We start from the raw sequence: 12,745 nt of genomic DNA, 5'->3' as shown, positions 1-12,745 counted from the left end.
CCCTAAAAGGTCCCTCCCAGCTCTATGGGCCAATGGACTTCTTAGAACAAGTATTTTGGAAGGTATCAGGCCTTGGCAAAGTAATATTCCAAAGAACTTCTATAAATATTTCTCAAATGAAGTGTTACGTGGGACATTTCTGTAGTTCTAATTCTGCAGAAACGCCTACTCCTGCTAAGATCTGACAAAGAGATGGGAAACACTGTGGTTGGAGTGGGAAGCTGGGTTTCCCATCCCACAAGCCAACTTGAAAAGCTGCATCAACAGAAGCCATACCTCCAATTCCCAGAGACCAAAAGTTCTTAACACAATGTCTACACACCTCAGCTATTTTCTTATTGTTTTTTGTTTTTAATATTTTAATAACTGTATTTCAATATAAATAGTTTCTTTTGTAATCCTCTGTATTTGATGCATTTTATACTTTAAAAGCGTTATTCTGAGAAGAGGTCCATAGGTTCCATCAGATTGCCAAAGGGATCTATGACACAGAATAGGTTAAGGACCCCTGCCGAAGCCAAGGATGGCAGCAACAGGATAGAAAAGAATGCACAGTCAACTAAGTCACCACACAGATTGACAAAGGTCCTTCAGAATTCACAACAAACTTATGACTTCAGGGCTTTTATGAGGACTAAGAACCAAGAATAAACTGACTAATGCATATGCAAGTTGAGTTTTAGGAATTATCAAGATAGTATGTTATTGTGAAATGGGAGTTGGTGGCACAGTGGATAGAGCACTGAGCTTGGAACCAGAAAAATTCATCTTCCTGAGTTCAAATCTGATCTCAGACATTTAGTAGATGTGTGACCCTAGGCTTAACTTAACCCTGTTTGCCTCAGTTTCCTCATCTGTAAATTGAGCTGGAGAAGGAAAGGGCAAACTACTCCAGTATCTCTGTCAAGAAAATCCCAAATGGGGTTGTGAAGAGCTGGACACAGTTGAACAACAAATGTTATTGTGAAAACAATAATGGGTTTAGAAACAAAGAAACTGGGTTCCAGTTTGAGTTCTGCTACTTACTAAGAAGCATAATGGTAGGATCATAATAAGGAACCTTGGAGGTCCTTCATTTGACAGATAAGGAAATTAAGGCCCTGAAAAGATTATGTTGACTTATCTAAGGCCAACACAGGCAGTAGTCAGGATTATAACCCAGGACCTCTTTCACTCTTCTGGGTGTTACAATGAGAGGTCTTGAACTAAACAACTGCTACTGTCCCAGTTTTAAATTCCTAGCACCCACAAATCCAACTGTAGGATCATTTAGAGAATTTGCCTCCACTTAACTGAAAGGAAGTGACTGCCACCAAGAGAATTGTCTTCACTTCCTCCTTCCAGCCAAACTATAAATCCCTTCATGGAAAATAAAAAGAATACAACTTTCAATAAATATATTTCCATTAAGGAAAACATACAAATCTCCAATCTAGTACTCACAACTCAGTCCCCTTAGCTTTGAGATACCTACATAAGCAATATCTATATTCCCAGAAAGCATCAATTTTCTAACTGGAAAGGACTGAGAAAGATTATCTTTAATTTTACAAATGAAGAAATAGAGATCAGGGAGAGTTGAATGGCTTGGTAAATTTTAAATGGCAAAGTTGGGATTTGAACTGAGTCCTCTGACTTTTAGACCACTTCCTTCCACTGATATTTCTTAAGCAGAAGACTGTTAATGAGATTCAGTTGCTTTAAAAGGGTTGTTATTTGTCGTTATTGTTTTAAAGCCAACTCCCCATGACACCATGTGCACCTGCCTAAGCAAAGATATTGGAGAGGTTTGTCATTTCCTTCTCCAGCTCATTTTACAGATGAGGACATTGAGGTAAACAGGGTTAAGGTTGAGTGACTTGTCCAGAGTCACCCAACTACTAAGTATCTCAAGTCTTCCTGACTCCAGAACCAGCACTCTATCCACTGTACTACCTAGCTGCTTTTAAAAGAAATAGCACTGACTATATATGCAGTCTGGAAAAAGATGATTTTATATCATCCTCTCAATGCTTAACAAATCACGAGGATGTATAAACAGGACAGTTACAAAACTCAAGTAATTGTTTGTGATATTTTCTCTAAGTATGAAAATAATCACAGAATGGGAACATAATGTCAGCTGAATAGTTTGTACCTTGGGAATAAATACAATTAACAGAGGGAGATAATCACCACTGTGACCTTCATTGTATAATGCTGCAAAGTTGTCTCTTTTTAGGCGTGTGTGGGGGTGGTAATGGGAACATGTGAGTTATGAATCCTTAACATGGTTATCTTTGCTCATTCTGGCTTTACTGTTTACAAAATGCTCAAGAGAACCCAGTGATATTAAAAAAACCAAAAAGTCTGCGCTTTAGTTTGGACTCACTACAAGAGCTACGTACAAATGCACGCGCGGGCACACACACACACACACACACATATTCAATAATCAATGATATGGATATCAATGGAATGGATTTTGTTTCAGAGTAGAAAACAAGAACATAAACATTCCATTGTCACATTGTAGGAGGAAATAATTTTACCTTCATCTCTCAAAGGATATTATACACTTCATGCACTTTAGTTAAGTTCTAACTTCATTAGAAGGGGCAAGCTAGATGGTGCAATGGATAGAGCACAGGGCCTGGAGTCAGGCAGACCTGAGTTCAAATCCAGCCTCAAACACTTACTAGCTGTGTGACCTTGGGCAAGTCACTTAACCTTGTTTGCCTCATCTGTAAAATGAGCTGGAAAAGGAAATGGCAAACCACTCCAGCATCTTTGCCAAGAAAACCCCAAATGGGGTCATGAAGAGTCAAACAGGACTGAAATAACTCAACAATAGCAACTGTATTATACTCATCTGTGAGAATTGCTTATCACCCAAAAGAAATCACACCTCTCTGGCAAATTACTCCTCTATATGTTTTTTTCTCTATTAGATTGTAAGCTCCTTAGGGCAGAGATTGTCTTGCCATTTTTTAAAATTTATTCCCACCATAGCAAGGGCTTAATAAACTCTTTTCCCATTCACCTACTCATTGTTTATCTTATAACATGAGGCTGGACGCATTTCTTCAGTGCCTCCAAAGATCTGTGGGCACTTTTACCACCAATGGCAACAATGACAATTTCTCTAAGCCATTGTCGAAGGGTTTCATGAATTGCTTTGGCCAAACAATTTCATAACTCATTGACCAACTTCTTGATGCGTCTTTTTTCCCAAACCTGGTGAAGCTGATCCTGATATAAGAGGGATATTCCATAATCCCACCTCAATGTTAATAGAAAACCCAAAATTTTGAAACTAAGTGTGAACAACCTAAGTTAATCAGGTGGAGAAGAAGACCCTGTATGAATTAGAACAGTACCACATTTGAATTGTACTAGGATTGACTGAGGAAGCTCTGTTCTACCCTATGGGGTTTAGACGAAAATAGCAAGTTCTTGCGTCTGGCCAGCCTACAGGAGAAAGCAATCTACTCAAGTCCCTCAGAGGGAACTGCTTTGGCAAGGAGGTGTCTCTTTCTTACCACTTTAACCAGAAACAGTCTTATGAACTTCAAAAGGTCAGAAGATCTGCATTTCTCAATAGCATCATAGCACTGTCCCAAGGATAGCTGATGACAATGTTTACTATAAGAGCAAAGGACACCCACAACACATAGAATGGCTACAAGGAAGTAACTCACGGCGAATTCTGCACCCAGAGGCCACGGAAGATTGGAGCGAGGGAGATTTCTGTTCCAGAGAGACCTGCAAACCTCTCGCAGGCGGTCCTTTGCGCTGCGGACTGGGCGCCGGGACTGGGAGCTGAGTGCAGCCCTGCCACGGCCACGGCACCAAGAGGAAAAGATCCGAGCGGGCTTCAGGGACGGTATCTCCAGCAGCCACGTGGGTCCCTCCACCCACAGAGGGACCTGCAAACCTCTCGCAAAAGGTCTGTCGCACTGCAGACGTGGAGCCCAGCCCAGACCTGCTGCGTCCGAGGCCGCAGCACCGAGAGATACAGATCCGACCAGGCTTCAGGGACGCGGCCGCAAAAGTCCCTCCACCCACAGGTGACAGGGGTCGGTGAGAGAGTCTCTTTGGCGGGTCGAGAGGGGAGTGGGGTGCCCCCATAATTCAGGCCCCCCTGGGAGGTAGAAGCTGAGAGGTGGCTGCAGACCATGGCTCCCCAAGCGGGCGGGAGCCTGAATCCATTGTGGAAGGTCTGTGCATAAACCCCCTGAGGGAACTGAGACTGAGAGGCAGCCCTGCCCCGACCTGACCACCTGAACTTAATCTCACACTGAATAGCAGCCCTGCCCCCGCCAAAAGCCCCCAGGCTGGGGAGCAGCATTTGAATCTCAGACTCCAAGCGCTGGCTGGGAGGATCAGGAGGCGAGGTGGGTGTGAGGAGAATATTCAGAGGTCAAGTCACTGGCTGGGAAAATACCCAGAAAAGGAAAAAGAAATAAGACAAGAGAAGGTTACTTTCTTGGTGAACAGGCATTTCCTCCCTTCCTTTCTGATGAGGAAGAACAATGCTTACCATCAGGCAAAGACACAGAAATCAAGGCTTCTGTGTCCCAGCCCACCCAATGGGCTCAGGCCATGGAAGAGCTCAAAAAGAATTTTGAAAATCAAGTTAGAGAGGTGGAGGAAAAACTGGGAAGAGAAATGAGAGAGATGAAAGAAAAGCATGAAAAACAGATCAGCTCCCTGCTAAAGGAGAACCAAAAAAATGTTGAAGAAATTAACACCTTGAAAACTAGCCTAACTCAATTGGCAAAAGAGGTTCAAAAAGCCAATGAGGAGAAGAATGCTTTCAAAAGCAGAATTAGCCAAATGGAAAAGGAGATTCAAAAGCTCACTGAAGAAAATAGTTCTTTCAAAATTAAAATGGCACAGATGGAGGCTAATGACTTTATGAGAAAGCAAGATATCACAGAACAAAGAGAGAGGAATGGAAAAATGGAAGATAATGTGAAATATCTCACTGGAAAAACAACAGACCTGGAAAATAGATCCAGGAGAGACAATTTAAAAATTATGGGACTACCTGAAAGCCAGGATCAAAAAAAGAGCCTAGACATCATCTTTCATGAAATTATCAAGGAAAACTGCCCTGAGATTCTAGAACCAGAGGGCATCAAGGAATCCACAGAACACCGCCTGAAAGAGATCCAAAAAGAGAAACTCCTAGGAACATTGTGGCCAAATTCCAGAGTTCACTGGTCAAGGAGAAAATATTGCAAGCAGCTAGAAAGAAACAATTCAAGTATTGTGGAAATACAATCAGGATAACACAAGATCTAGCAGCCTCTACATTAAGGAATCGAAGGGCATGGAATAGGATATTCCAGAAGTCAAAGGAACTAGGACTAAAACCAAGAATCACCTACCCAGCAAAACTGAGTATAATACTTGAGGGGAAAAACTGGTCTTTCAATGAAATAGAGGATTTTCAAATTTTCTTGATGAAAAGACCAGAGCTGGAAAGAAAATTTGACTTTCAAACACAAGAATGAAGAGAAGCATGAAAAGGTGAACAGCAAAGAGAAGTCATAAGGGACTTACTAAAGTTGAACTCTTTACATTCCTACATGGAAAGACAATATTTGTAACTCTTGAAACATTTCAGTATCTGGGTACTGGGTGGGATTACACACACACACATGCACACATGCACACATACATAGAGACAGAGTGCACAGAGTGAATTGAAGAGGATGGGATCATATCTTAAAAAAAAAATGAAATCAAGCAGTGAGAGAGAAATATATTGGGAGGAGAAAGGGAGAAATTGAATGGGGCAAATTATCTCTCATAAAAGAGGCAAGCAAAAGACTCATTAGTGGAGGGATAAAGAGGGGAGGTGAGAAAAAAACATGAAGTCTACTCTCATCACATTCCACTAAAGGAAAGAATAAAATGCACACTCATTTTGGTAGGAAAACATATCTCACAATACAGGAAAGTGGGGGATAAGGGGACAAGCAGGGTGGGGGGGATGATAGAAGGGAGGGCATGGGGAGGAGAGTGCAATTCGAGGTCGACACTCATGGGGAGGGCTAGGATTAAAAGAGAATAGAAGTAATGGGGGACAGGATAGGATGGAGGGAAATATAGTTAGTCTTACACAACACAACTCTTATGGAAGTCATTTGCAAAACTACACAGATTTGGCCTATATTGAATTGCTCGCTTTCCAAAGGGAAGGGGTGGAGAGGGAGGGAGGTAAAGAAGGTGGAACTCAAAGTGTTAGGATCAACTGTCGAGTAATGTTCTTGCCACTAGGAAATAAGAAATACAGGTAAAGGGGTATAGAAAGCTATCTGGCCCTACAGGACAAAAGAGAAGACGGAGACAAGGGCAGAGAGGGATGATAGAAGAGAGAGCAGATTGGTCATAGGGGCAATTAGAATGCTTGGTGTTGGGGGGGGAGGGGATAAAAGGGGAGAAAATTTGTAACCCAAAATTTTGTGAAAATGAATGTTAAAAGTTAAATAAATAAATTTAATTTAAAAAAAAAAAAAAAGAGCAAAGGACAACTAGACTCCCAGTTTAGGAAATCTACCAGGAGTCCAGCAGAAAATTACGTAATGCATAAGGGGAATTTTGTGAGGGCCCCACAACAAGGAGTAAAGGATTTCCGGCAAAAGGAACTGTGAATCACCTGATTTGCCACATCACATGGTCTAAACTTAGCTTATTTTCCCTTGGCCTTCACATGTACTCATGAGGTAGTGTGCCCCAGGCTTTTAGTGGGAGGATATTTTGTAATAATTGTTCTTATCATATTACCTTAATTAATCCATTTCTGATAATTAAGACTATATTAATATCAACGGATAATCAATTTGGGAAGCCCATTTGTCAGTTTTAGCTATAGTACTAGAACCTTTTTTATATCATGGATTCCTTTGGTAGTCTCCCTATGGATTCCATCCCCCTCTCAGAAAAACATAATTAAAGGAAATGCTAAATTTCTGTTAGTGGTTGGTGAAAGTAGAGAAGTCATTTTTTTCTCATTCAAGTTCACTCGTTAAAGACTCTTTAAAACTATCCATGCATCCTCTGGGGATCTATGAACCTGAGGTTAAGAATCTCTGTAGCAGAGAAATCTATATACACACTTCAGGGATACCCCCAGAACCCATTGGGGAGAACTAGTCTCTCTGGGGACCCAATCTGACAGTGCATGTGAGGACTGGGAGAGTCCACACTAAGATGAGAGATGTACAATCTGTTTCTAGACTTGTCCTTAAAGCTCTGCCAGGTTTGGGTTATGATCTACCAGAATTTATATCCCATTGGCATAGCACTTGGGTCATCTCCACACCACTGGAATAAGATGTGCTGTACTCTGAATTTATCCTTTTTTAATTGTTCTTCATTTTTAAATTTTATGTTTAATTTATGGAATGAAACAAGCATTTCTATGACACAGTACAATAAAAAAAGATGATTGTACATGAAACTGCAAATATATTGTGTACAATATGCTATGCCTTGCTAAGATAATTTTTCAAGGATAGAAATTACCTTTGTAAGATTCCAAGAAACGGGAAGCAAATGACCCTACCAAGGCTATTAGAACTGACAGAACAAATCATGTGAAGATGCTATAGGAAAATAGAAACCAATACAAAATAGAAAACAAACAAACAAAAGACTGAAAAAAAAGAAAAGCTGTTCTTTGAGCTCAGTACAAAGAAAAAAAGCACATTTAAGGTGGATATACCTGCCTAGCCTAGAGGCTTCTTTACTCATGACCTAAAAACAACCTATTGAGAAATGGGTCACAGAACTGATAAGCAACGTCCAAAGGAACACCTGACATAATACACCATTGCTCCTGATGGCCTCTATTCACCTGGGAACAAATTGAGTTTTTCCTGTCTGAAATGTATTCCCAGTGGCCATTTTGGTACAATACATGGTGTGCTGCAGAAGAGCCGGCCTGCTGCCAAGTCTGGCTGCTTGTGGAAAACCCTATGCTGTGCTAAGTGGTTCACGCACCTGTGAGACCCAAAGTATGCTAATCTGAGAACAGCAGGAAAACGGGCAGGTAAGAACCTCATGGAAAGCAATGCCCTGGGAAATTTCCAGAAAGGTTGGGAAAAGGGCAGCAATTCAGATGTCAACCCGTGCCTTTGCACACTTCTCACTTCTATCAAAAATCATCAGCTGGCACCCTCGGGACTCTGAAACCCTAATTGCAACTTCTAGATTAGTGTGTGACACGTGTGCTAAGAAAAAAGGATCGCATTTATCATACAAAGTCACTCCATTTTAAACACTGTAATGACCCAGTAAGTCAAGGGCATTGCAACTGCCTCCAGTTAGATACCTCAATTAGGAATTTCAGACAGGGCAACAGCTTGGAAATAAATTAGGGGTGGGGTGTATATAAGAGCACATCTTAGTTTTCTTATTTCCTAACGATTGATAACAGATCTGAGTCAAAAATGCAGATGGTTATGCAGAGCCCTGGGGCCTGGAGTCAGAAAGACCCAAGTTCAAACCCAGTCTCAGACAATTCTACTAGCTGTGTAAACCTGGGTAAAATCACTTAATCTGTTTGCCTCAGTTTTCTCAACTGTAAGATCAGGATCGTTACACATCACCTAACTCACAGGGTCGTTGTAAGAATCAACTGAGACAATATTTATTAAAAACACTACAAATGACACAATCAGGTTTCAGACCACTATTTTCAGCTAACAAGACATCTCTAGAAAGATGGGGTGCTATGGCAGAAGAAGCCCTGGACTTGGAATCGGTAAAAATTGGTTCAAATCCTGCCTCCAAATTCATCTGCTGAATCCAAGGCATTTTGTCAGAAGATCTTCAAATCATGTTCTTAGAGAAGGAAGGCTCCTCAAACACTAATACAATCTGCTCATTTGGCAGATGGGATGCTAGAGGCTCATGGCTACCTGCCCAAGGTAGTAAGAGTCAGAGATAGAATTTGAACCCAGCTCATTCGACTCCAGACCAAGGTCCTTTCTATCATATGCCTGTTGATTCCATTTTTACCTATGGCTTCATATTCCTCATTTGTAAAATGGGGTCCCTACATCATGAAGCTATGATAAGCATCAAATGAAAAGGGACTTTGTAAACTTGGAAGCATTCTGTGCATTTCCACTGAGGATCAAATGTTGAAATGTGAAAGCATTTTAAGTGCTACATAAATGTTAGTTATTACCAGCTACTCTTCTCTTTACAATTGAGAGGGGGAAAAGAGAAAAAATTTTTAAATAATAATTTTCTTTTTTTCTGACCACACTCCTCTTGTTTTCTAACGCCCCCCCTCAACATCTTTGCTGGGACCCCTTTTATTATCTCCCACATTATTTCACAGCACAAACACACAAAGAGTTTGGGGCACAGCTAAGATGAGATACCTCTGGGTTACCATTAAGGAATATCAATACAGTATCAACTTTCGTTGGTATTGTTCCAGATTGAATACACTCAGTTAGTACCAAATGTCTATTTTCAGAGAGATCTTCTTTGGCCTCTGAATCAGTACTCTTAGCTCTAACCCAAGGTTCTCCCTTTCCTTGACCTCCATCTCCTTTTCTTCCCCTCCACTTAGTTTCCTTCTGCCTCCCCAAAGTACTGCATCTGGAAAAAAGAATTCAAAAATGAAAAAAAAAGTATCAAAAGCTTAGCATTTCTCAATCTGTTCATTCTTTTGATAAGTACTTATTCAGTGTCTGCAATGTACAAGGCTCTATGCTAGGCTCTTCGGCATACAAGGACAAAAGGTACCTTATGTACCTGGTATGTACAAGAGACATGTCGCCTCCCCATAAAAATGTGAACTCCAAGAGGGCAGGAGCCACTTTTGCCTTTCCTTGTACACCCAACATTTACCATAGTGTTTAGCGCATGTTGTTGTTTAGTGATTTCAGTTGTTTCCATTTCTTTGTGACCCCGTTTGGGGTCTTCTTGGCAAAGATAATGGAGTTGTTTGCCATTTTCATCTCCAGATCATTTGACAGATGAGGATCTAATGAAAATAGGTCACATAGCTAAGTAAGTGTCTGAGACTAGACTTGAACTCATGAATACAAGTATCCTGATTCCAAGCTCAGTATTCTATCCACTGTGTCACCTAGCTGCCCCATCTAGCACATCCAGAGCAACTGCTTAACAAGTCCTTGCTAATTTGACCTAAGGAACTTATATTACAACTGAGAAGCACAAAACTTAGTCATATTCTAAAAAGACTCAACAGGGTTCCCTCATGTCATCCTACTTCCTTGCCAGGAAGTAAATTCTCAAATAGTCAGTACTTCTCAAGGCTTTTTTGAGGCCAGCCAAATCAGAGTAAATGTGCATCCTGTCTAACTCTTTTTCCATCGGTACCTGGGAGAAGCAACATGAAGGTTCCATGTTATTAAGTCTACCAGAAGAGCCTATACTCAATGGCAAGGAACACCTAGATGGCTTGATTTGGGCACAAGACCCATACCCCTCAGCTATAAATGTCGACTTTTCAAATCAGACTCAGTTTTCAGGTTTTGAGAATATGTCCATCTCTGTGGCAACTCAGATAAAACGAATAGCCTTGGAACCTTGAGCTTTTGTATATTATACCCTCCTGGTTTTTGTGTTTCTTCTCTAAATGTTCTCTCTCTGCCATCCTCATTGGTTCTTCCTGTTTCCTCTTGTGCCCAATACCTTTTTGACGGCTCAATTATAAGCCCTCTGTTTTCTCCCATGTTTCCTCTCCCTTATGGAACTCCTTATGACTCTCAAATCTACTTCTTGAGCTCTGACTTCCCATTTTTCTCTCTAGTCCCCTTGTTTTTTAGAAAATAGATATATATCATTTTGTGCATTCCATGTATACTAGAAATATTAACATGTCCCTAAACTAAATTCTTCATTTTCTTCTTATAATATTGTTCATCTGCCCAGTTTCCCCATTACTACCAACAGAACCTGATTGCCCAGGTATATCCTTGAGGTTATATTTAATTCTCATTTTATAACCTCCACTGTTCAATCCACTCCCAAATGTCTCCAAAAGGGCTCATCTCTACCTCTTCCTCTCTTTCTGTGGCCACCAACCTTGTGAAGGCCCTAATGCTCTCTCATCTAGATGACTTCAATAACTTCTTTAATGATCTGTCTCCAGTCTCTCAGCACCTTAATCCATCTTTTATGCTGTTTCTAGAACAATCTTCCTCAAATAGCATTTTTATAATGTCATTCTCCTGGTTAAGACCCTAGAATGATTCACTGCTTCTTAGCATAGTAAATCTTAATTACTTTTGCCTGGCTTTTTCAAAGTCCTTATTCATTCAACAAATATTTACTGAGGGTATATTATGCACAAGGCACCTTGCTTAGTACTGTAAGGTGCAGAAAGGTGTACAAGACAGGGGATTCTATCATAAAGAACCTACATTTTAATAAGGAAAAATAAGATAGATTCAGAAATAAGTGCAGTATAAGCTACTCTTGGTCAAGTGCCATATAAATGGAACAAATTCTATATACTGCAGAATATGAGAGAAGGAAGAGATTACCTCTGGCACAACTGTTCCAGAAAAGTCTCATAGGAGAGGTGTTATCTATAAACTCAACCCCAAAGGATTTCAACTACTAGCGAAAGAGGGGCTGGCACAAGCGAACGAACGGAGGAAGGAAACTCCGAATGGTGAGTGGTTCAGATTGGCCATAGTGTATGGCTTCTGTAGGATAACTGTAGAGGGCACCGAATGCCAGATGTGGGAAGGAATGTGACCTGTACGATGCACAAATTCATACAAAATCATAAATAAAGAGATAAGGGTTTCAAGCCAAGTGCTATGTGACATCCAGTAGGAATAAAGGGTCTGTATTTGTTGCTCCCATTTCCTTACCACTCACTTATTTGAAATGAATGAAATCCTTTGAAATTAATGCCCAAAAAGATCTCCCATCTGAGCTGAGTTTCAGGGGCATCACCAGTCATGTAGTTACCCACGCTTGAATATGTAATGTTATCTTTTATTTTTCACCTTCATTCACTCTGCAGATCCCACTCCTTCTCCCACTAGATCTATCTCTGAAATATCTCTTGTAGCCATCCCCTCATCACTATTTCCAATTTCACCACCATAATAGATGTTTGTTGACTGACTGACTGACTGTTCTAGGCCATCATTATTACATGCCTACAATCTTAGAGTAGACCAATAATATCAAGTCTCCTTGACCGTACCCTTACTCTCCACACATCTATCAAACTAACCTGTTTTATGCACAGATCTGATTATGTCCCTCTTCTGTTCAAAATCCTTCACTGGCTCCCTATTGCCTATTTATCAGGATGGTCTAATCTCTCATCCTACCTTTCACAATCTGAAACCATCACTCCTTTCCATCCTTGAATTAGGATTATAAAATTTAGACCTGATGGCACTCTTGAAATCATCTAATCCAATATTTTTACTTTAGTCAGTCAACAAGCATTTATTAAACACTTACTCTATGTTGCTACTATGCTAAGAACTAGGGATACAAAGAAACAGAAATCCTTGCTCTCAATCATCTTTCTTAAATAACAGGTATACAACAAGATACATACACATAATAGATAAAAATGATATGAAAGGCAAAAGCCATCAGCAGTGAACAGACTTGGTAAAATCCTCCTGCAGAAAGTGGAATTTGAACTGAGCCTTGAAGGAAGCCAAAGAAAAGCTGAAGAGACAGAAGTGGGAGGTGGGGCTGGGGGCAGGGCATTCCAGGAATAGGAATTGGG

The 12,745-nt window shown here is 40.6% G+C and overlaps 1 protein-coding gene across 11 annotated transcripts in view; it reads right to left on the bottom strand.

Moving 5' to 3' along the window:
- The window catches only part of STOX2 (storkhead box 2), a 224,924-nt gene that overhangs the window by 113,099 nt on the left and 99,080 nt on the right, over positions 1 to 12,745 (bottom strand). For 2 of the 11 annotated variants that reach the window (XM_072624414.1, XM_072624408.1), the window contains exon 2: positions 9,468 to 9,609. The exons of 7 other annotated variants lie outside the window; for them this stretch is intronic. Coding sequence is in view for 2 of the 4 variants with exons in the window: in XM_072624408.1 (XP_072480509.1) it covers positions 9,468 to 9,556 (89 nt within the window). In the remaining 2 variants the exon portion in view is untranslated. 2 more of the 11 variants (XM_072624412.1, XM_072624411.1) reach the window with 2 other exon arrangements.

Source organism: Notamacropus eugenii, chromosome 7 (genome assembly GCF_028372415.1).
Source record: "Notamacropus eugenii isolate mMacEug1 chromosome 7, mMacEug1.pri_v2, whole genome shotgun sequence".
NCBI classification, from domain to species: Eukaryota; Metazoa; Chordata; class Mammalia; order Diprotodontia; family Macropodidae; genus Notamacropus; species Notamacropus eugenii.
Note: the sequence above shows the minus strand (reverse complement) of the source record. Positions and strands in the feature narration are given on the sequence as shown.